Source organism: Camellia sinensis, chromosome 8 (assembly GCF_055761805.1).
Source record: "Camellia sinensis isolate YWXY chromosome 8, ASM5576180v1, whole genome shotgun sequence".
Classification (NCBI taxonomy): domain Eukaryota; kingdom Viridiplantae; phylum Streptophyta; class Magnoliopsida; order Ericales; family Theaceae; genus Camellia; species Camellia sinensis.
The window spans coordinates 162,507,516-162,532,118 of record NC_138968.1 but is presented as its reverse complement, the minus strand read 5'-3'; the positions used below and the strand labels follow the sequence as shown (position 1 = coordinate 162,532,118).

General features: G+C 40.3%; 1 protein-coding gene, 1 long non-coding RNA gene and 1 pseudogene across 12 annotated transcripts in view; 1 reads left to right on the top strand and 2 right to left on the bottom strand.

Moving 5' to 3' along the window:
- ADA2A (ADA2 2A) overlaps nt 1-24,603 on the bottom strand; it is a 40,066-nt gene continuing 15,463 nt past the window's right edge. For 3 of the 11 annotated variants that reach the window (XM_028260015.2, XM_028260014.2, XM_082884732.1), the window contains 10 exons: nt 6,069-6,134; nt 5,790-5,915; nt 5,625-5,700; nt 4,360-4,420; nt 4,217-4,275; nt 3,985-4,080; nt 2,743-2,965; nt 2,078-2,288; nt 757-1,077; nt 1-439 (listed from right to left, as the gene is read on the bottom strand). In XM_028260015.2, the coding sequence (XP_028115816.2) occupies nt 245-439; nt 757-1,077; nt 2,078-2,288; nt 2,743-2,965; nt 3,985-4,080; nt 4,217-4,275; nt 4,360-4,420; nt 5,625-5,700; nt 5,790-5,915; nt 6,069-6,134 (1,434 nt within the window). In that variant the 3' untranslated portion in view covers nt 1-244. The remainder of the gene's footprint in view (nt 440-756; nt 1,078-2,077; nt 2,289-2,742; nt 2,966-3,984; nt 4,081-4,216; nt 4,276-4,359; nt 4,421-5,624; nt 5,701-5,789; nt 5,916-6,068; nt 6,135-24,603) is intronic. The other 8 variants (XM_082884736.1, XM_082884735.1, XM_028260017.2 and 5 more) reach the window with 3 other exon arrangements.
- LOC145797501 (uncharacterized) lies at nt 10,362-10,551 on the bottom strand. The gene is made up of 2 exons (XR_014339042.1): nt 10,479-10,551; nt 10,362-10,436 (listed from the first exon to the last, which is right to left on the bottom strand). It is a non-coding gene; the product is annotated as an uncharacterized LOC145797501 (long non-coding RNA).
- Nucleotides 10,680-14,386, top strand: LOC145797450 (putative sugar phosphate/phosphate translocator At1g06470 pseudogene; annotated as a pseudogene).

Sequence of the window (24,603 nt, the reverse complement as noted above, 5' to 3'; positions counted from 1 at the left end):
TACTTTGAAATGTACAAATAAATAAATAAATCACCTGTAAATATGACTTTGTATAGTTGAAGGAGTTGAATAATCTCAATGCATACATGACTAACTGACCAACTGCTTTACAAGTTATGACATTTAATGAGGGTCCGAGATTTAAACAACCTATCTTCCTATGAAGTTGCCTGCCATAATTTGCCCATTACCATACTTAAAAAGATACATGACTGAACGAGCTTTGTTTTCAAAAACCCAAGCTTCAAGAGCTTCCAATACCCTTCTTCACAAGCATGTCATAAACCCTATCAACCTTGCTTGGGTCGACAGCCTTGAACAGACCATGGGCATCTGATTTTGTGGTAATGTTGCCATTTAAAATCCCCACTGACATGGTTTGCAACATGCTGAGGTAATGCGAAGGTAGGATCCTTATCTCGCTGCAAAGCCATTTCTCCTGCATGTAAATATGACCGTAGATTCAAAACTCTAGACTAATCATTAATCCAAAAACTAAAAACTTCAGAGTAGACAACTATGTAGATCATGACATAGAAGCAGTTGGGAATTGCGAATAGCATTCTTACAGTTTCAGAGAGTCAGCAACAAGAAATGTAAATATGACCATAGATTCAAAGTCTAGACTAATCATTACTTTAAAAAATAATAATAATAAAATAAAATAAAAAATACTACTAAATACTTCAAAGTAGACACCTAAAAGCAATTGGTAATTGGTAATTGGCAATTAGGAATTGGGAATAGCATTCTTACGCTTTCAGAAAGTAAGTCGGCCCCCAGAAATCCATTAACATCCCAACTATCTAATAACGAGCTTGAAGTAGCTTGTCCTGGAGTTGTTGAAGAAGAGTCCTTGCCAAAGGAATCTGATAGTGATAATCCACGAGCATTTCCCCGGGGGCTGCTATCAGGTTCGCCTTTAAGGTGAATCGCCCTTTGCAAGAATTTACCACTAGGACCAGCCTGGGCACTATCCTTTGATTTACAAGCACTTTCTTCAGCTTCCTTCTTCCTTTTCTCCTCGATATATTTTTCAGCCTGAGCAGATGTACGGCAGCCAGCAGCTCGAGCTTCCTGCACAATTAATTTTTGTCTGAATACCAAGAAAAAAAACTCTGCACACATCCATCGTCCAGACTTGTGATACCAAGTATGAACATCATTTCACATATTTACAGGGTGAAAAGAATGTGTTTGAGTGTGACACAATGTATGAGAAATGATATCCTGGGATTGGTATAAAGCCAAAATAAGTAGAGCTTGTATTTCAATAACCGAGGACTATGAGGATGATGCTTGTTCAAACGTAGCCCAAAAAACTAGCCATAGTTACAAGTTATACATTTCCCCAGATTAGATCTTCCAATTCACCATCAAACATCCTATCTCTCTTCATTGTAATGATCTTCACAACCTTTCCGCCCTCCCCAATCTGGTTATGGCTGGTGCTTAAGGTTCATGATGTTCCTATTAATCATCAATATAAATATATGTAGAATAAAGGTTTTTAAATTCCAAACATGATTTTTGTTCTCCGATGGCTGGCAGCAATGGCAGATTGTTCTCAATCAACCATGGCAGATTGTACGGTTGGATCTTCATATGGAAGATCAAGATCAAGTTCTACATCCAAGAAGGTCTGCAGTCAGTCCATTGATTAACCAATTCTAAATATCCAAAATAACAGAAAGATTAACCAAATTCTTGATTACTAACAAGGACAAGAGTGGAGATAGATGCCAGCAAAAAGTTGACATTTATCAACAGAAAATAACAATGGTAAATGACACTCGTATTTGAACTGAGTTATCTATGCATAGTCTTTTGACCACTGGGTAACCATAAGCATCAATAAAAACTTACATGCAGATAAGCACACTAGAGGCCCGAAGTTTTCTGATAGGTAACATCTTTACAAGCGGTGTCTAGTGGCAACTTGGGTTCATTATCGAGTGGGCACTAGGGTCCAACCCATCCATCATATATCAAAACTACAGCAGTTGACTCTCATTTCCTGAACTGCTTAAACAGATAAAAAGTATACTGAGATCAAAAGTCAGGCGTGCAATCAAACCTGAAGATCTTGTATTATTTTCATGATCCGATGTTCCTCAATAATACTAGTAAGCAGCTCCTCATGCACTTCTTTTGAATGAAATCGCATAAACACCCTGTAACGCCGACATATTTCTCTCTCTTCAGGTGAAAGGTTCTTCTCAAAAGGGTCTGGGTAAAGTAAATTTCTTTCCAGCACAAAATCCTTTCTGCGCTTCCTTTCATCAAGCCTGCCAAAAATTCCAGGGACATTTGAATCATTGGCAAGAAAACAGGAAAATATGAATGCTATCACATCTTGCTCGGAGGCATGTGGTACAAATGCATCACATTCATACAGTCATTACATGCTCCAACAGATAATTGATATTGAATAACTGAATGCAATCAAAGAAGCAGTTGTTGCTGAATGTATTACTGAAGAGAGATCAGTACATTATTCTCAAGCATTTCTTCATGAAAATGTTTAGCGGATCCTGCTGATGTATTAAGAGTAATGCCAGTCACCACTCATGAATTAAATTACGAAGTTCCTTTCCAGACTTGATGACATACAAAATAATTTTATTGGCATATTGCAAATGGGACAGTTTCTGGGCCTTGGCCATGTCTTGGGTTCTGGCATGAAAAATGTTCATTTAAGAAGATAGGTCTCTAACCAAAGGATATAAAGTAATAGTGTACCTTTTCAAGTAAATACGCAACACTCGCAGTTTAAGTTCACGTTCAGCATCAGTGTCCGATTCTTTGAATTCCATGTCTGCCAATAACTGCTCCGCATCATGATCATATTCAAGTTCAAACTCTCGCCTCTTGGGATTATAGCCACTCAACCTCGTCATAGAAGGCCCCTCCTCCCCGGGTGTCCTAAGTTTTTTCTCTCCAATGCTCCTGTCTGCATGAGAATCTAACAACAACATTGTATAAGAAAATAAATACGCATTAATCTTCTAGAAGAGATAACACACGCATGGACTCCAAATTGACTGGCTATCATACAAAATATAGAAACTTTTTTTGGTTTGGTTTTGCTACACATATTGCAAAATGTCAATTAGACTTCAAGTATATGCTTCTTTCTTGGAAAGGGATGTGGGGAACAAAGGCCCCTTCGAAGGTTGGGCTTTTTTTCGGGACAGAGGCACATTCCAAGATTCTTAACATTAATGACTTCGAAAGGAGAAATAAAATTTGTGTTAATTGATGCTGCATATGCAAGCATGATGAAGAATTCATGAGTCATCTTCTTATCCATTGTGAAGTAGCTAGAGATTTGTGGTCTTCTATTCTTACCATGTATGGGTTGGAATGAGCGTTCTCTCATAAGGTAGTGGATCTTCTTCACTCAAGGAGGGGTGCTAGAGTGGGAAGGAGTAGGAAAGCATGGTCTTTGGTTCCCTTGTCTTTGAAGCAAATAATTTGGGGAGAATGGCATAGAAGAACCCTCAATGAGAAGGAGAGCCCAATTTTAAATTGAAAAGTGGGTAATCTTTCATTTTTGAATAGTTGGTTCTTGGGCATCGTTGATTCGACCTTGAATCAATTTTTGGATTTTATGGAGAATTTCAAGTAAGATTTTGATGTATAGATGAAATAGGTTTGGTCCTTATTTGTACATGGGTTGCACCCCCCTTAAGATTTTGATGTATAGATGAAATAGGTTTGGTCCTTATTTGTACGTGGGTTGCACCCCCTTGGTGCCGATCTTACTATATAACTAAAACAAAACAACACCCCATTAGTACCCATTAATGGGTGTTGGAGGGGCAACCTGTAAGACCTGTCATCATCTAGTTGCTAGGGCAACTAGTCTCACAGCCAAAAAGAGCTGCAATATGTCTAGTTGAATGCCAGTTCCAATGTGGTGTCCATACAAATGAGTAATACAATAGAATTAGCAACGTGAAACAGAACTAGAAATTCTACCTTCCATTTTGATGTCCTGATGATCATCCTTAATTTGGGATGCCCGCTTAACTGCACTAGTAGATGTGTTGCCAGCAACCACACCAGCACCTGTCTCTGATTTGTAAGGGAGAGTATCATGACACACGCACCATGATCACTATAACTTCATATCCTTATAAATAAATAAATAATAAAAATAATTTGCCAACCTGACAAGTCACCAATGTCTCCAGATTATTGAATGCCATACCTGAAGTTAAGCTTGATGAGGATTGACCAGTTGAACCTTCCTTTCTTTGATCTTCAACCCTGTCCAAGCATGTCAAAAGGAATTAAGGGCAGAGGTTCAAGAAGCTATTTGGAAAAGGACACAAAATGACCAGCTAGCTATACTTGATTCTTGCAGATAGCAGAAGCTCATCATTCACAGTAAGTTCCCCAAGTGTAGGAAATCCTGAGACAGCACATAGCAGGAAAAAGGCCACATATCAGTCTCTCATGAGGTCTAACCTGTACATCAAATGACACCCCAGAAACAAATAAAGATGGCCACTGGTCCTTTCACTGATGATCTAATCTAATGCTCTAACCTAAGAAGCACAAAACATTTTAAAAAAAAGATGCCATGTCCATATTGGATGCCAACACACATAGGCCATTCCTCAACATATGTCAGCCACAAATCTACATGTCCTATTATTTTCTTAATTTTTTTTAGAACTGGACAAAGTTCACTCACTTTGGAGACATGCATCCGCAATCACTTAGAGGTACGTAACACAGCAATTTTAAAGAAAATAACTAGGGAGCCAATTATTAAAATCAAAATAATATGGATTTAAACATATTAATCCTTCTTCCTTTATAGACACTTTAATTTCAGAAACTGTAAAGCCTAAAACTTCCAATTTGTTTGTGATGGAATTTTTTAAAAATAAATACTATTGACATTTTTTTCACACTTTATTCCCAATATATAGAAAGTGGAGAATGATTTTATACTTTGATATAATAAAATATGAATGTATTTGTAACGTAGAAAAAGTTGGAGATAAGATTATATTGTCAAAGATATAAGAAGATTTGGAAGATATTAGAATATATGGAGATCCCGTAATTTGTGGAGAAGAAATTATTTTCATGTATATGTCAAGATATATTTTTATTTGTTGTTTGTCCTCTCCATGTCGTGTCTTGATTTTCTGAAAAGTATTGTGTTGGTGTGTCCATATTGCGTCCTGTGTCCTATCCATGCTTCTTAGGATCTCACCATCTTCTAGTAGTCCACGGAAATGAACGAGAGACTAAAAATTGATGAGCTTAAAGAGTGCAAAAGCATATTGTATGTGCATAAATCATTTAAATTTATAAATTAAAGGAATCAATTAAACCCAAGTGTAACGAGGGAATGAAAATAAGGTGGTACAACTATGAAAATAAAAGCAAGAAACAGGGCACTATTAATTGTTAAATGTTCAATTAAAGACGATGGCCCACATAAGCATGCAAATGGAGGGCCGGAAATTTACTAGAACCGATTGACTACAAACTAATTATGTCAATCTCCCATTCAATACATTAAGCCAACAAGTCAAATTTAATACAGAATAAACTTCAAAATAGAGCTATGACAAATAATTAAACATTAGACCGCTGACCTTTATTGACTTCACCATGCTCCTTGGCCATAGCAAGAAGTTCCTCTCTATTCTTTCCCATAACATGAGACATGTCCTAGGAAGATATAGGATGCAAATTATAACTCGAATTGTAAGTTTCAGCTTGAAGCCTTCGGGAAAAAAAAAAATTTAATTATTTCATACCGGAAGTGGAAAGCAAGGCGAGTTCATGTATATAGCATTATAGTGGTCAATACATTGTGCTTTACTTTTTGTTCCAACATGCTCTGCAACTTCAGTCCAGTTCCCCAACCCATACATTTCAATACCCTAAAGAAAGGAAGTTGTTTAAACTATTAGGACAAGGTACGGGAGATATCCACATCCACTTCCAATTATCAAATGCATTAATATGCAGATTAACAAGGACTATCAGTGTGCATTGCCACTAAAAACATTATATAGGTAATATATGTAGTATACCTCTAGGAGTAATATTTCTTCATCTGCATTCCAGTCAGAACATATTAATGGGAATGACAAATTATCCTGGAGAAAACAAAAACTTGAAGGTCATCAGGAAACTTTGTTTCATAGATAATATCACAAAAATTACAAAGGTAACACTGGCTAGTATTTTTTTAACGGCGGATTTGGTGATAGACCCCTCACAATCTAATTTGTCTTTCAAAAGGACAAGAATTATATAGGTACTTTCAAAACCCCCTAATATTTTAAAACTTGTTTCTTTTATTATATTACCCTCATATCTATCAGCTCTCTCATTAAGCCATCTTCACAGTGTCTTTCAGAGTAAAATTTTACTTTGAATCACAATAAACTTTACTCTGATTCAGAGTAAAATTTTACTCTGAATCAGAGTAAAGTTTACTATGATTCAAAGTAAAATTTTTATTGTTAAGCAAATCAACATTTTTTAACCAAAGTAAAATTTCAGAGTAAGGTTTTACTTTCAATCATAGTAAACTTTATTCCGATTCAAACTAAAATTTTACTCTGAATCAGAGTAAAGTTTACTATGATTCAAAGTAAAATTTATATTGTTAAGCAAATCAACATATTTTTAACCAAAGTAAAATTTCAGAGTAAGGTTTTACTTTCAATCATAGTAAACTTTATTCCGATTCAAAGTAAAATTTTACTCTGAATCAGAGTAAAATTTTATATTTTTAAGCAACTCAACATGTTTTTAACTAGAGTAAAATTTTACTCTGATTCAGAGTAAACTTTACTCTGATTCAGAGTAAAATTTCTGTGTGAAATTCTTATTAGAGAGATTCTTATCAGAGAGACAAAAAGAGAGAGAAATTGAATAGATCATCCATTTTAATAGATCGATCATCCATTGAACAAGCTGAGTATGAACAGATCAATTTAAAAACCAGTAAAAAGGCAAATCTATATTACAAGGATATATAACCACAAAACACACAGATCAAAATCTAAACAAAAACATACAAATATCAACATAATCATAATCTGACTGAGGTGGCCATTTCAGAGAACACATCCAAATATCTCTCTATCTTTTGATTTCAAAGAATACATGTGTTCAACAACACTCATACACACAAATATATATATTGTATACATATATATTCTGTTAAAATCCACTCACTACACCACTACCACCTCACCAACTCCACTAAACCTAACCCACTACACCACTACCACCTCACCTACTCCACTAAACCTAACCCACTACACCACTACCACCTCCACTTCACCTACTCCTTACCTACTACACACTCACCCTCTTCTATACATAGGAATCATGAATCATTGTAATAAATAGATCAATAAAATCAATCAATAATACAATTCTCTATTTCTTTTTATACATTGATTTTTTTTAACATGGTATCAGAGCTAGTTTAGAACCTAGTATTTTCGCTTTTCCGGCGGGCGGCAACCTCACCTTAGCCGCCCGCCGGATCTCAACCTATTCAGCTTATTTTCTACACATACCTTCCCATCACTGCCTAAATCCTCACCTTAGTTCTGGGTCTTTTGAATCGACTCTACAATTCACTGAATCTCGCTGCCTCGTCTCTTGCCGAACCTCCGTGAGCCTCGCCACCACTTCCGGAGGAGCCCCCACCTTTCGACAGTCCATGTAAGCTTCCAAAAGGCTAGAGTAGTGAGGATGAGCGATGATCTTAGCTTTGATAGCTTCAACATCATTCGAGTTCTCATTCTCTTCTTGTTGTTGATCATTATGATGAACAGTACTGCTTTGGTGAGTGTGGGTTCTTATGATTGATGGGTAGTGAAATTTCTGGGAAGTTTCGGCTTCAAGAATCACTGCTACTAAAGCAATTGCCCCACATGGGCATGTCCCTCTAAAACTAAATATATTTGTCCACCCACACACAACTTTTGTCCCCCTCTTTTCATTTCTTTATTTTTTTTTTTTTCTTTTACTCACCCATGTGACCCACTATGTTCCAACCTACACTTTTTTTCCCCACTTTCTTTATTATATATATATATATATATATATATCTTTTTATTATATTATATTAAAAATAAGAGGTGCTAAGGTACTGTCTCAGTTTGCTTTTGTGAATCGGGACATCTGTTGGGAGGAGCTTGAGTGGATGGGGAAACATGGGCAATCTCCTGCCATGGTTGCTACAAAGCCTCATTACTTCCTTGATTTGGATGTCCAACGAACAGTGGAAAATTTTATAGAAAATGTGCCTGAATTTTGGTCATCCAATGAGTTTGCTGATTCATTAAAAGATGGTGACATTTTGTTCATTGACACCAAATTCTTTGTAGATTTTTTTTGTTGATTTGATGTTCAAGGAGGATGCAAAAGAAGTATGGGAAGTCATAAATGAATTTCACTTTCTTTATTATATATATATATATATATATATCTTTTTATTATATTATATTAAAACAAAAAAATATATTATATTAAAAAAAATATATATATATATATATATATATTTTTTATTTCAAATATATTTTTATTATTTTTTCTTTATTTTTCTTTCACATTATTTTTAATCTTTTTCCAATTCCATTCATCCCATATAGCTTTGCACACCAAACCATATTTTATTCATCTCAGGGATCCACCCCGATCACAATTTTACACACACAAAAAAAAAAAAAAAAAAAAAAAAAAAAAAAAAAAAAACAACAACAACAACAACAACAACAACAAACCCAAACACAACAACAAAAGATTTGTTTTCTTTTCTGCAGACGGCCACCCACCGACCTACTCTGCCGCCGGTCTCTTCTTTTTGCCTCCGTCCTGGGCGGTCCTTACCGGTGCTGCCTCTGTGCTTCCTAATCCACCAGGCATGATCACTACTCCCTGCTCCTCCACTGCAGCATATGGCGGCCCTCCAAATCGAAACATCACGGTGGCCTTCCGCTTCAGCTCCTTATTTTCTGCTTTCAGTACACTTATCTCTGCTCGCGCATCCTTATACATGCGCTGGAGCAGAGCCAGTTGGGCGTTTAACTGCTGCACCTCATTCGTTCTACTCTGAAGCCGGTGCGACAAGTTTGTGACCGCAGTCATGGTCTCCACACATGACTTCAATGTATACTGATTTGCTTCAATATCCGTTTGCACCGCCATTTTTTGCTCCACCGACCGCATCGGAAAGTTCAACGGAGCAAAACCATAGGCGCTTGGTTGAGGTTCACTGGCCACCGCACCAGTTATCTCTCTTGTTGACTCGTTGAGGTCGGGAAAGAGAGTGAGCAGACCACGGGACGAAGAGGCCATATTCTGGGTAGCTGAACGGGAAGACGAGGCCATGTTATGGGTTGCTGAGTGTTTCAGAGAATGGTTGGTTACAGAATGGCAACAGAGTGTTCCAGAATCTCTTTCTCAGAAACAGAAGAGTTTTTTCAAAGGATTTTCGGCGGTTTCAGACTGGTTTGCACAGCCTCCGCCTCAACCTTGGTTAAATAGCCGAGGCAGACACGCGCATCATGCGCTTCTCGGCGCTCGCCGACAACATGGGCGCTCCTTTTGATAGGCACGCCTTTTAATGGCACGCCTTTTTATGGATTGGGCACGCCTTTTGATGGCACGCCTTTTTTGACAGATTGGGCACACCTTTTGAGGGCGCGACTTTTGAGGGCTCACTATATATATCCATATATATATATATATTTGGGCAGCCTATATACACCATCATACAGTGTATTTTTTAAGGGTCCGACAAGACTCTGTAAACTGTCCCGACATTGATTCCGGTTAGCTCCTTCAAGGGTCCGACAAGACTCTGTAAACTGTCCCGACATTGATTCCGGTTAGCTCCTTCAAGGGTCCGCCAAGACTCTGTAAACTGTCCCGACATTGATTCCGGTTAGCTCCTTCATGGGTCCGACAAGACTCTGTAAACTGTCCCGACATTGATTTCGGTTAGTTTCTACAAGGGTCCAGCAAGACTCCGTAAACTGTCTCAACAACTGTCAGAACATTGTCTGCTACAACGGTCCGACATGACCCCATAAACTGTCTTCTACATCGGTCTGACACCGCCATCCAGTGTCCTCTACACCGTTATGACACCACCATACAGTGTCCTCTACAACGTTATGACACCCCCATACAGTGTCCTCTACAACGTTATGACACCACCATCCAGTGTCTTCACCAATGGTCTGACACGACCATACAGTGTCTCCTATCCTCTTTTATTTTTATGTATTTTCTTGTTTTGTTACTCTCTCCAAACTCAAGTTGGTTAGTTCCTATCCCCCTTGAGTTTGCGGGGGGCTGTTAAAATCCACTCACTACACCACTACCACCTCACCTACTCCACTAAACCTAACCCACTACACCACTACCACCTCACCTACTCCACTAAACCTAACCCACTACACCACTACCACCTCCACTTCACCTACTCCTTACCTACTACACACTCACCCTCTTCTATATATAGGAATCATGAATCATTGTAATAAATAGATCAATAAAATCAATCAATAATACAATTCTCTATTTCTTTTTATACATTGATTTTTTTAACATATTCAAAACTCGAATCTGTGTTTTAAAAAAATATGTATAACCAAACAACTCCACCAAACATGCCTTTGTCGCCTCCTAGAGTGCCACGACAGCGTTGATCTAGAACCCTAGATCAGTACTGAACCTCAAATTGGTGGAAATGGTAATCGCACATCAACATATCTGCCTCTCTCTCTCTCTATATATATATATATATATAAATATGTGTATATCTATAGCCAGAGTCCGGCGACAATCGCCGCCGTAGCCTTCGCATAATACACATACATACACTCACTTACCGATATATATACATATACACATGTATGTGTGAGTCATATATACATACATACATGCACACACATATATATAAATACATACATACACATATACATAGGAAGAGCAAATCAGCGGAGACGTGGCGGAGCTTGGCGTCTTCGCCGAAGGGAGTGGCGGAAGAGGATCAGACGCCGGCGGCGTTGGCGAGGTCGACGCAGGAGTTCTAGAGGCGGTAGCTGAGCTTCCAGATCTGAAGCTTGAAGGAGTTAGAGAAGGGAAAGGGAAGGAGAGAGACAGAGAAGGTGGGGAGAGAGTGGGTGGAGAAGGTGGGAAGATTTAGTTGAGGGTATAATAGTCTGATAAAATATTAAATAATAAATTTTGTCCTTTATACAAGACTTTATAATTATGAAGGGGTTTAAAAAGTATAATTTTTTTCTTAATCCTTTTAACAATGAAAGGAAGGTAAAAGGAGTTTATAGCCAAATTTCCCTTTTTTAACCACAAAGAAAGGAACGGTGCCAAAGTAACATGAGAAGAAAAACTGATGAAAGAAAGAAGAAGACAACACAAACCGATGTTTAACACAAATCAAAACCACAATTCTATATTAAAAGGGAAAAAAAATCATCTACACATAATATTATGAGAACTGAAAATCAAGTCAACAAACCCCATCAAAAATATGTATGGGAAGCCAACATGGGAAATTTATACTATGTATAAAGCAAAGGCTGGACTTATTGTCCTAAAGCCTTTGCTTTTCTTTATGCCAAGTGGCTTCTTTTTGTAGCTATCCCTTCTTCTTTTTTTTTCTTTTTTTTGATCGACAACAAAAGCTTTATTGATAAATCAAAAAAGGAAAAGAGGATAAGGCATCCTCTTAAAACAGGACAATGAGAATACAAACACAAAAAGAACCCCTAACAAGCTAAACACGGGTAAAAGCCTATATAACACACACTGCCAACCAATCTCTAGCTAACAAAAAAAGTGGGACTCCCTTAAATAAAGAGTTCCCCGACGCCCAAAAAGAAGATAAGTGACAAACATGATTTCGCTCCATCCATAGAACCCAAAAAATTGCAAAGACGGCACAAGACTAGAGAAGTTTGGCTCTCTTCGATCCTCCGAATGTGTGAAAATCAACTAGGAGCATATGCGCACTCCCTTTTGGGGTAACCCACATAACATTTCTCAAAGAAAACAATCTATGCCATAAATTCAAAGCTATTGGACAATGAAAGAATAAATGATCCACGGATTCCCCATTCTTACAACACAGAATGCACCACTGAGGATTTAGAACACGATTGGGTCTCCTTTTCTGCAATGTATCATTTGTCAAAATGCCTCCATGAACCAAGGCCCACATGAACACCTTTTCCTTTAAGGGAGCACAAGCCTTCCAAACTTTTTTGCAAAAGGGAAACTACGGACCTTGAGGATTATCAATGATGTAATAAAAAAAAGACTTGCAAGAAAATATTCTGGACGAATGAAGAGCCCAAACCCTCTTGTCCTCCAAAAGAGGAAATAAAGAAAAATGATCAACTCTGGATAATAAAGAAATCTGCCGTGAAGCCTCCCTATCATTAAGATTCCTAGAAAAATCAAAATTCCAAGAGATTGAAGCCAAAAGTGAGCAAGCCATGGAACCAATTGAAGGATTATGAGAACGAGCCACTCGATATAGATGCAGGAAATCGACAGCAAAAGAAGATTGATCCATCCAAACATCCTCCCAAAACCGAACAATTTCCTCATTGCCCACCCTTACAGAAAGATGTCGGGACCAACATGTGAAAATTTGAGAAATTGACTTCCAAGGAGCATGACAGCTACCCCTCAAAACCACTTGTGAATCCCTACCATTGTCTTGAGTCCCATATTTGCTTCTGATAACCGAATGCCATAGTGAATTAGTCTCAAGTGGAAATCTCCATAACCACTTGCCAAGAAGGGCCAAGTTCCTAGCCACAATATTACCGATAGCCAATCCCCTTTTCTTCTTCGGTAATGACACTATGTTAGAATTTCACTATCACCTACTTCACCCACTTAAACCTACTCCACTAAACCTAACCCACTACACCACTACCACCTCACCTACTCCACTAAACCTAACCCACTACACCACTACCACCTCCACTTCACCTACTCTTCACCTACTACACACTCACCCTCTTCTATATATAGGAATCATGAATCATTGTAATAGATATCAAAACATCAATCAATAATACAACCATTTCTCTTTATACATTAAATTTCTACATGGTATCAGAGCTATAGGTTAAGCTCTTGGTGCTCTTCGCCTTCTGGCGGGCGGCAACTTTGCCTTAACCGCCCGCCAGACCTCAACCAATTGAAACCTCCAACACATACCTTCTCTCCAATCACCGCCAATAACCACTGCAGCAACTCAAACCACTGCTAGCTCGAATTGACGCCAACTCTTCTCGCAACCAGTGTTTCATTTCGGCCTACTGCAGATACAGATTGCATCTTCGTCAACCAAGCGCCCCTGAGTTCGGTATCATTTTTATTATATCCATTGGAATAATGTTAACAGTTGCGAAGGAAACTGAATTTGAATTTTGGGGATTCATTTTTGTTATGCCTGCTGCTGTTATGTCTGGATTTCGTTGGACCATGACTCAGATTCTTCTTCAGAAAGAAGTATATGGTCTGAAAAATCCACTTACCCTGATGAGCTATGTAACTCCAGTGATGGCAGTGGCAACTGCTATGCTCTCTCTGATAATGGATCCTTGGGATGAATTCAGAACAAGCAATTACTTCAATAGTTCATGGCATATCACTCGGAGTTGCCTTCTCATGTTTCTTGGTGGAACTCTCGCCTTTTTTATGGTATTGACAAAATACATTCTTGTTTCAGTAACTAGTGCAGTAACTGTGACAATAGCAGGAGTTGTCAAGGAGGCTGTCACCATCTTGGTTGCTGTCTTTTACTTCCATGATCAGTTTACTTGGTTGAAAGGGGCTGGCCTTATTACAATCCTGTTTGGCGTGAGCTTATTCAATTGGTACAAATACCAAAAGCTACAAAAGGGTGAAATAGGTGAAGAGAATGTGGCAAGGTCATCGACAACCAATCCAGCTGCAAAATATGTTATTCTTGAGGAGATGGATGATCAAGATGATGGCCACCAATCTCTCTCTCTCTCTCTGCACCTGGGCTCTCTCTTCTCGGTGGTGCATGAAAACAAACAAGGCAGCATGTTTGGTTTTTTCAGAGAGAAACACAGGGCTTTCACAAGAACATGCTTTTTTCTCTCTCCCACTTTTCTTTTTCCACCACCCACACCACACCATCCCTTTCTTTTCTTTTCTTTATTCTCCACTCACAAAACATTATCATCACCTTTTGCACCTCACCCGTTGCTCCACTTTCTTTCTTTTCTTTTATTTTCTTTATTTATTTATTTATTTTATTATTAAAAAAAAAAAAAAAAAAAAAAAAAAAAAAAAAAACACGGAGGAAGAAGACGAACTGCAAACTCATTTTATTCATATCGGGCCTCACCCCGATCACCATTTTACAAAAAAAAAAAAAAAAAAAAAAAAAAAAAAATACAAACAAAACAACCACACCCACAGTGGGATTTTTCTTTTCCTTCTCTATTCTACTGCAGGTCTCTTCTTCTTACTTTTATCTTGGGCGTCCCGTGCCAGTCCGGTCTCCGTGTTTCCTTGTCCACCGAGCACGTTCATGCCCCCATACTCCTCCACTGCAGCATATGGAGGACCTCCAAATCGGAACATAACGGTAGCCTTCCGCTTCAGCTCCTTGTTTTCTGCCCTCAGCACACTTATCTCTGCTCGCGCATCCTTATACATGCGTTGGAGCAGAGCCAGCTGGGAGTTTAACTGTTGCACTTCATTTGTCCTACTCTGCAGCCGGTTCGACAAGTTTGTGACCGCCGTCATGGTTTCCACGCATAACTTCAGAGTATACTGATTAGCCTCAATATCAGTTTGCACCGCCATTTTTTGCTCCACCGACCGCATCGGAAAGTTCAATGGAGCAAAACCAGAGGTGTTTGGTTGCGGTTCACTGGCCACCGCACCAGTTATTTCTCTTGTGGACTCGTTCAGTTCTGGAAAGAGCGTGAGCAGGTTCTGGGTAGCTGGACGGGAAGAAGAGGCCATGTTTTTGGGTTGCTAAGTGTTTCAGAGAAGGGTTGGTTTCCGGGTGTTTCAAGATTTGCAGAGACAAGCTCTCCGAGCGTTCAGAGGTTTCAGACTAGTATGCACAGCCTTCGCCTCAACCTTGTTTTAAATAGCCAGGGCCAGCCACGCGCATCGCGCGCCTCTTGACGCCCGACAAACTGGCACGCCTTTTTCATGGCACATCTTTTGATAAAGTGGGCACGCCTTTTGATGGCACGCCTTTTGAAAAATTGGGCGCACCTTTTGAGGGTGCGATTTTTTAAGGGGTCCGACAAGACTCTGTAAACTGTCCCGACATTGATTCCGGTTAGCTCCTTTATGGGTCCGACAAGACTCTGTAAACTGTCCCGACATAGATTCCGGTTAGTTTCTACAAGGGTCCGACAAGACTCTGTAAACTGTCCCGACATTGATTCCGGTTAGTTTCTACAAGGGTCCAGCAAGACTCCGTAAACTGTCACAACATTGTCTTCTACAACGGTCCGACATGACCCCATAAACTGTCTTCTACAACGGTCCGACATGACCCCATAAACTGTCTTCTACAAACGGTCCGACATGACCCCATAAACTGTCTTCTACAACGGTCCGACATGACCCCATAAACTGTCTTCTACATCGGTCTGACACCACCATACCGTGTCCTCTACAACGTTATGACACCCCATACAGTGTCTTCACCAACGGTCTGACACGACCCTACAGTGTCTCCTATCCTTTTTTATTTTTATGTATTTTCTTGTTTTGTTACTCTCTCCAAACTCAAGTTGGTTAGTTTCTCTCCTCCTTGAGTTTGCGGGGGGCTGTTAGAATTTCACTATCACCTACTTCACCCACTTAAACCTACTCCACTAAACCTAACCCACTACACCACTACCACCTCACCTACTCCACTAAACCTAACCCACTACACCACTACCACCTCCACTTCACCTACTCTTCACCTACTACACACTCACCCTCTTCTATATATAGGAATCATGAATCATTGTAATAGATATCAAAACATCAATCAATAATACAACCATTTCTCTTTATACATTAAATTTCTACACACTAACTCCCAATTCACCAAGTGATCCTTTTTCCCCTCATCCTTACATTCCCAAAGAAAATCCCACGTCAATTTTTCTATTGACCTTGCCACCTTAACCGGAACCTTGAACAGAGATAAATAATAAATAGGAATACCACTCAAAACAGTCTTAACCAAAGTGTATCTACCCCCTCGTGATAATAAAGCCTTACTCCATCCTTCCAATCTCTTGCCAATCTTTTCTACCATTGGAGTCCAAAAAACTTCACTCCTAGGATTACCCCCCAATGGAAGGCCTAAATACTTAAATGGAAGTGACTCTATACCACATCCTAAAAGAGATGCCCTAAAGTTGATCTTGCTGCATATTAATTCCCACCACGCTACTTTTTCCCAAATTAATCTTGAGCCTCGAAAGAAGCCCAAAAATTCTCAAAATCGAATAAAGATTAACTATCTGATTTTTATCCCCTGAAGAAAAAAATATAGTATCATCCGCATATTGTAAATGAGTTACACTAACTTTATCCTTCCCCACCTCTAACCCCTCAAAAAGACCTGTTTCTTTAACTCTATCAACCATCATGACCAGTACATCAGCCACCAAGATAAAAAGAAAGGAAGAGAGTGGGTCCCCTTGTCGAAGCCCCCATGAAGCCCTAAAGCACTCCCTTAGTTTACCATTAACTATGACTGACATATTGCAAGTTGACAAACAACCCCAAATCCAAGATCTCCACCGTCCATCATATCCTTTCTTGTCCATTACAAAATCCAAAAACTGTCAATCCACATGGTCATAGGCCTTTTCAAAATCTACCTTAAAAATAAGTCCCTCCCTCCCTGAACTCCTATATTCCTCTACTATTTCATTTGCCAGTAAGGCAACATCTAAAATTTGTCTTCCTTTCACAAAAGCCCCCTGCACCCTAGACACAGTATCCCCTAAAGACATCCTTAGTCGTTTTGATAAAAACTTTCTCAAAATCTTATACAGTGACGTTACCAAACTGATAGGCCTAAAATCTCCAATTCTGATAGCATTCACTTTCTTAAGAATTAAACAAATGAATGTGGCATTTGAGCTCAAATTAACCACCCTCGACTCACGAATTTCAAAAACACACTCATCAAATCTCTTTTCACCACCTCCCAACAATCTTGAAAGATAGCCATGGAAAAACCATCCGGACCTGGAGCTTTATCTCTTTCACAATCAAAGACCGCCTCTCGAATTTTTGTTTCATCAAAAGGCCTTTCAAGCCATGTTGCAATTTCCGGATCAACGGTTCCCCATTCTAGTCCTTCAATCCCCGGTCTACTCACCTCTTCCTTTGAATAAAGTTGAGAATAAAAATCATAAATGCCGCTGACAATCTGATTCTCCCTGTCCTCCACAACCCTTGGGCTTACTTCCAATCTCTTGATGAACTTCTTCATCCTTTTCTGTTAAAACCTATCACCTACTTCACCCACTTAAACCTACTCCACTAAACCTAACCCACTACACCACTACCACCTCACCTACTCCACTAAACCTAACCCACTACACCACTACCACCTCACCTACTCCACTAAACCTAACCCACTACACCACTACCACCTCCACTTCACCTACTCCTTACCTACTACACACTCACCTTCTTCTATATATAGGAATCATGAATCATTGTAATATATATAACATTACATCAATCAATAATATCAATCAATAATTGTAAAAATATATGTATTATTGATATTGATTGATTGATGTAATTACAAGATTGATTTAGATTACAATTACAAGGATTCCTATATATAGAAGAAAATGTGGTAGTAGGTGTAGGAGTGAAGTGGAGGTGGTAGGTGGAGTGTGTGATAGTGGAGGTGGTAGGTGTGGAGTGTGTGATAGTGGAGGTGGTAGGTGGAGATAAATTCTAACAGCCCCCCGCAAACTCAAGGAGGATAGAAACTAACCAACTTGAGTTTGGAGAGAGTAACAAAACAAGAAAATACATAAAAATAAAAAAGGATAGGAGACACTGTATGGTCATGTCAGACCGTTGGTGAAGACACTGTATGGGGTGTCATAACGGTGTAGAGGACACTGTATGGTGGTGTCAGACCGATGTAGAAGACAGTTTATGGGGTCATGTCGGACCGTTGTAGAAGACAGTTTATGGGGTCATGTCGGACCGTTGTAGAAGACAGTTTATGGGGTCATGTCGGACCGTCGTAGAAGACAGTTTATGGGGTCATGTCGGACCGTTGTAGAAGACAATGTTGTGACAGTTTACGGAGTCTTGCGGGACCCTTGTAGAAACTAACCGGAATCAATGTCGGGACAGTTTACAGGGTCTTGTCGGACCCTTGTAGAAACTAACCGGAATCTATGTCGGGACAGTTTACAGAGTCTTGTCGGACCCATAAAGGAGCTAACCGGAATCAATGTCGGGACAGTTTACAGAGTCTTGTCGGACCCTTAAAAAAGTTGCACCCTCAAAAGGTGTGCCCAATTCATAAAAAGGCGGGCCATCAAAAAGCGTGCCATCAAAAGACGTGCCATCAAAAGGTGTGTCCACTTTATCAAAAGATGTGCCATGAAAAGGCGTGCCAGTTTGTCGGGCGTCAAGAGGCGCGCGATGCGCGTGGCAGCATCGGCTATTTAACCAAGACGAAGGCTGAGGCTGAGGCAGAGAAAAAACTGAGAGAAACCTCTGAAAAATCCTTCGTGTTGCTGAGAAAGATAGTTCCGTTTGCGGAGAGAGATAGTCTGTAATACTCTGTTGCCCAGAAAATAGTCTGTAACACTTTGTTGCCCAGAAAATGGCCTCGTCTTCCCGGAGTCTGCTCACCCTCTTTCCCGACCTCAACGAGTCAACAAGAGAGAGAACTGGAGCGGTAGCACTGGAACCTCAACCGAGTGCCCCGGAGTTTGCCCCGTTGAACTTTCCGATGCGGTCTGTGGAGCAAAGAATGACAGTGCAGTCGGATGTGGAGGCCAATCAGTATACTTTGAAGGCATGTGTGGAAAGCATGACGGCGGTCACAAATTTGTCGAACCGGCTGCAGAGTAGGACAAATGAGGTGCAGCATTTAAACTCCCAGCTGGCTCTGCTCCAACGCATGTATAAGGATGCGCGAGCAGAGATAAGTGTGCTAAAGGCGGAAAATAAGGAACTGAAGCGGAAGGCCACCGTGATGTTCCGTTTTGGAGGTCCGCCATATGCTGCAGTGGAGGAGTATGGGGGAGTGAACGTGCTCGGTGGACAAGGAAACACGGAGACCGGACTGGCACGGGACACCCAAGATAAAAGTAAGAAGAAGAGACCTGCAGTAGAGTAGAGAAGGGAAAAGAAAAAAACCCACTGTGTGGGTGGATGTTTTGTGTGTTTGTTGTTTTTTTTTTTTTTTTTTTTTTTGCTGTAAAATGGGGATCGGGGTTGATCCTAGTGTAAAATTGTGATCGGGTTGAAAACCGAGGTGGTGAATGGATTGTGGATTTGTTTTTGTTTGTTTGTTTGTTTGTTTTTTTTTTTTTTTTTTTTTTTTTTTTTTTTGTGGAATAATAAAAATAAAATAAAATAAAATAAAAATAGATAAAACAATATATATATATATATGTTAAATTGTTTTTAAAATAGAAATATATTTTATATACTCTAGTGGGATGAAAAATGGTGGGAACAAAGAGAAGAAAAAAAAAAAAAAAATAGAGATAAGAAAAATAAGCACCCGGATGAGACATGCCCAGGTGGGGTGATGAATAAAAAAATAAAAAAACAACAAAAACGAAAAAGTAGAAATATTAAAAAAATGTGATGGGTATGTGGTTTAGTGGAAAACATGTGTGAAAGGGGCTCACCAACTAAGTGTTGTTGTTAAAGAATAAAAGAAAAAGAAGCACAGGGGGCAGACCCAGTCATGGCGATGATGATGTTTGGTGGGTGGTGGAAAAAGTAAAGTGAGAGAGAAAATGTGTTTCCCGAATTTGAGAGAGGTGTCTGAGGAGTGGAAGAAGGACCTCCAGAAGCTGATCATCATGTGGTTGTCTTGCAGAAAAGGGGATGCATGGAATTCCAGTCACTGGTGGCAATAAGAAACTGAATGGGTTGTTATTAACAATAACTGTTCGGCAGAGATCCTGTGAGAGGCAAGACAGATCCTTCACATCATATACACATATATACCAAGCTGGTACAATCTTCATTCACTTTTGTCACCAAGAACAACAGCAGGTTGGATTGATTCACTTCAGGTCGCGAGTTGATTGCAAAGGTTCGCAAATTCGACTCAGGACTGTGAAGAAGAATCGCGAGTCGCGAAGGAAGCCCCAAGGTCAGATCACGAAGGAGTCTAGATTCGAATTTCAGAGTTGATGAAAGGTCAGCGATGTCTGATTCAGCGACGAACTGAGTTGCAGGACCAAACTCTGATCAAATCTTGATCTGCAAAGTCAGATCGCAAACTCAGTTTGTGATTAGATTCACATGCCGACAAGAACAGCTTCGCGAAGAACTCCAGTCAGTTCGCAAAGAGCAATACTTTGATCGAAGGTGTCAATCAACTCGCATGTGGGCTGCAAAACTGATTTGCAAAGAAGGCCCATGAACTGGAACCAAGTTACAACACTGAATATAGGTCGAATCAGAGTGGAACATCAGCGAACCATATGCTCAATTGCTGCGGATGATGAAACCATGTACAGCCAAATTAGGCACAGAATCTCAAGCTCCGAAACCAAATAATAAAGATCAAATTGAGAGAGAGAAGACAAATGCCCCAATTAGGGGTAAAACCCCCAAGGTCTAGAGAGAGAAAAAAATTGGTTGGAGAAGAGATGGCCTTCTGTTTGGTAATGAAGGGTGTCCCCCCTGCATGGTGTGTGTGTGTGTTTTGCCCATCATTGTTGCAGACATGGTGTTCGATGAAATGTCTCAGAGAGATCTGATTGTTTGCAGACATTGGTGAAGAAAAGTGACGGTATGTGTAGAGAATTTTAGCGGACTAGGTTGAGGTCCGGCGGGCGGCTAAGGTGAGGTTGCCGCCCGCCGGGGAAGCGAAAATACTAGGTTCTAAACCTGCTCTGATACCATGTAAAAATATATGTATTATTGATATTGATTGATTGATGTAATTACAAGATTGATTTAGATTACAATTACAAGGATTCCTATATATAGAAGAAAATGTGGTAGTAGGTGTAGGAGTGAAGTGGAGGTGGTAGGTGGAGTGTGTGATAGTGGAGGTGGTAGGTGTGGAGTGTGTGATAGTGGAGGTGGTAGGTGGAGATAAATTCTAACAATAATACATCAATTTTATCATGGTATCAGAGCTGGTTTAGAACCTAGTATTTTCGCTTCACCGGCGGGCGGCAACCTCACATTAGCCGTCCGCCGGACCTCAACCTAATCCGCCAGAATTTTCTACACATACCTTGAAATATATTCGAGTCCACCACCACTGCCCCTCCTCTCACAGTTGAACCTCTTGTTTGTTGGACTTGGCTCACCACCAGGTGTGAGCTTGTCCTGTGCTCGATCCGTCATAATTCCACTTTGGAAGCTTCTTGGGGTCACTCACAGGTCCAGCAAGAGTCCTTGCTTTGCTTCTGAGGTCCATGCCAGCACCACCAATCCATATGTACTCAGCAATCACCTTCTTCTCTGACCATACGGACTATGCAATCGACCATGCCCTTGAACTTCCGATGAGGCTCTGCGACTATGTTGATGTTGCTCTCTTGGGTCTGCAATATAACCTTCGTTCTCTCGATTGGGGCCGTAATCGTGTGCACCACGCCTCCCATCAACGCTCCTGCAATCAAATCCCTGTGGAAAGTCGTCAGCCAATTGTACGGCTCTGGTTTTGGGTTTGACTTTGATTCAGAATCACTGCTCTCCTCTCTCTTGCTGGTTTTATCTTTGGCAAACTCATCCAATTGCTGTGACATAAAATGCCTCTGGACAACATCCATTAGTTGTTCTTTAGATGGGTTGGGGATGGCATCCACAAGGTTGAAGTGTCGCCAATATCTCCATAATGCAGTCATCTCCTTCTCTAAGGTCAACCTTCGTAGACCCTCGAGGAGTACATACAGATCCCTTTGCTGGAACAGTTGTGTGTTGTTTTTCTCTCTCCATGTGACCCACCCACTGTGAAAGGTCACCCAATGCACATCATCATTCAACACGATCCCCGAAGATATCATGTTGTTCCCCACTTTTTTTATTATATATATATATATATATATATCTCTTTTTATTATATTATTTTTATAAAAAAAAAAAAAATAATCCGTTTGATTTCCAACTCTATTATTTTTATTTATTTTCTCCAAATCACTTTCCTTATTTCCCCCATCTTTCATTTTTTATTTCAAATATATTTTTCTTATTTTTTCTTTATTTTTCTTTCACATTCTTTTTAATCTTTTTCCAATTCCATTCATACCATATCGCTTTGCACACCAAACCATATTTTATTCATCTCAGGGTTCCACCCCGATCACAATTTTACACTTACACCACCAAAAAAAAAAAAAAAACAAAACAAAACAAAAAAAAAAAAAAACAACACCAACAGCTTTGTTTTCTTTTCTGCAGTCGGCCATCACTTCTTCGCTTATGCCGCCAGTCTTTTCTTTTTGCCTCCGTCCTGGGCGGCCCTTGACGGTGCTGCCTCCGTGTTTTCCAATCCGCTAAGCAAGTTGCCAACTCCCTGCTCCTCCACTGCAGCATATGGCGGACCTCCAAATCGGAACATAACGGTAGCCTTCCGCTTCAGCTCCTTATTTTCCGCCTTTAGCACACTTATCTCTGCTCGCGTATCATGCGTTGGAGCAGAGCCAGTTGGGCGTTTAACTGCTGCACCTCATTTGTCCTACTCTGCAGCCGGTTCGACAAATTTGTAACCGCAGTCATGGTTTCCACACATGACTTCAATGTATACTGATTGGCCTCCACATCCGACTGCACTGCCATTCTTTGCTCCACAGACCGCATAGGAAAGTTCAACGGAGCAAACTCCGGGGCGCTTGGTTGAGTTTCCAGTGCCACCGCACCAGTTATTTCTCTTGTGGACTCGTTCAGGTCTGGAAAGAGCGTGAGCAGACCACGGGAAGAGGATGCCATGTTCTGGGTAGCTGGACGGGAAGAAGAGGCCATGTTTTTGGGTTGCTGAGTGTTTCAGCGACGCAGCGATTTCCGACTGGTACTTTCAGAGAAGGATTGGTTACAGAGTGTTACAAAGTTTCTCTCTCCGAAAACACAGAGTTTTTCAGAGAAGGGTTGGATCCAGAGTATTTTCAGAGTGTTTTAGTCTGACAATGTTCAGAGGTTTCAGCCTAGTTTGGTTTCCACAGCCTCCGCATTGGTTTATATAGACACTGACGACGCGGCCGACACGCCACTCTGTCGTTCACGTGCCTCGCTGCGTCTCCGGCTCACCTTTTGATGGCTCGACGCTTTCTGTCGGGCACGCCTTTTGATGAAGTGGGCGCACCTTTTGAGGGCGCGACTTTTGAGGGCTCACTATATATATCCATATATATATATATTTGGGCAGCCTATATACACCATCATACAGTGTATTTTTTAAGGGTCCGACAAGACTCTGTAAACTGTCCCGACATTGATTCCGGTTAGCTCCTTCATGGGTCCGACAAGACTCTGTAAACTGTCCCGACATTGATTCTGGTTAGTTTCTACAAGGGTCCAGCAAGACTCTGTAAACTGTCACAACAACTGTCACAACATTGTCAGCTACAACGGTCCGACATGACCCCATAAACTGTCTTCTACATCGGTCTGACACCGCCATCCAGTGTCCTCTACACCGTTATGACACCACCATACAGTGTCCTCTACAACGTTATGACACCCCCATACAGTGTCCTCTACAACGTTATGACACCACCATCCAGTGTCTTCACCAATGGTCTGACACGACCATACAGTGTCACCTATCCTCTTTTATTTTTATGTATTTTCTTGTTTTGTAACTCTCTCCAAACTCAAGTTGGTTAGTTCGTATCCCCCTTGAGTTTGCGGGGGGCTGTTAAAACCTATCACCTACTTCACCCACTTAAACCTACTCCACTAAACCTAACCCACTACACCACTACCACCTCACCTACTCCACTAAACCTAACCCACTACACCACTACCACCTCACCTACTCCACTAAACCTAACCCACTACACCACTACCACCTCCACTTCACCTACTCCTTACCTACTACACACTCACCCTCTTCTATATATAGGAATCATGAATCATTGTAATATATATAACATTACATCAATCAATAATACATCAATTTTATCATTTTCTCGTCTGCAACCTTGTGAAACAATTTTGAACTAACATCCCCTTCCTTCAACCATTTGATCTTTGCTTTTTGAGCCCAAGAAACTTGCGCCTCCCTAAAAGTCAACTCCTCCAATTTCAAGCTAAACTTGGATCTTTCCCTCCTTCATGACTCAACTAAACCCCCTTGCGCCTCTAATT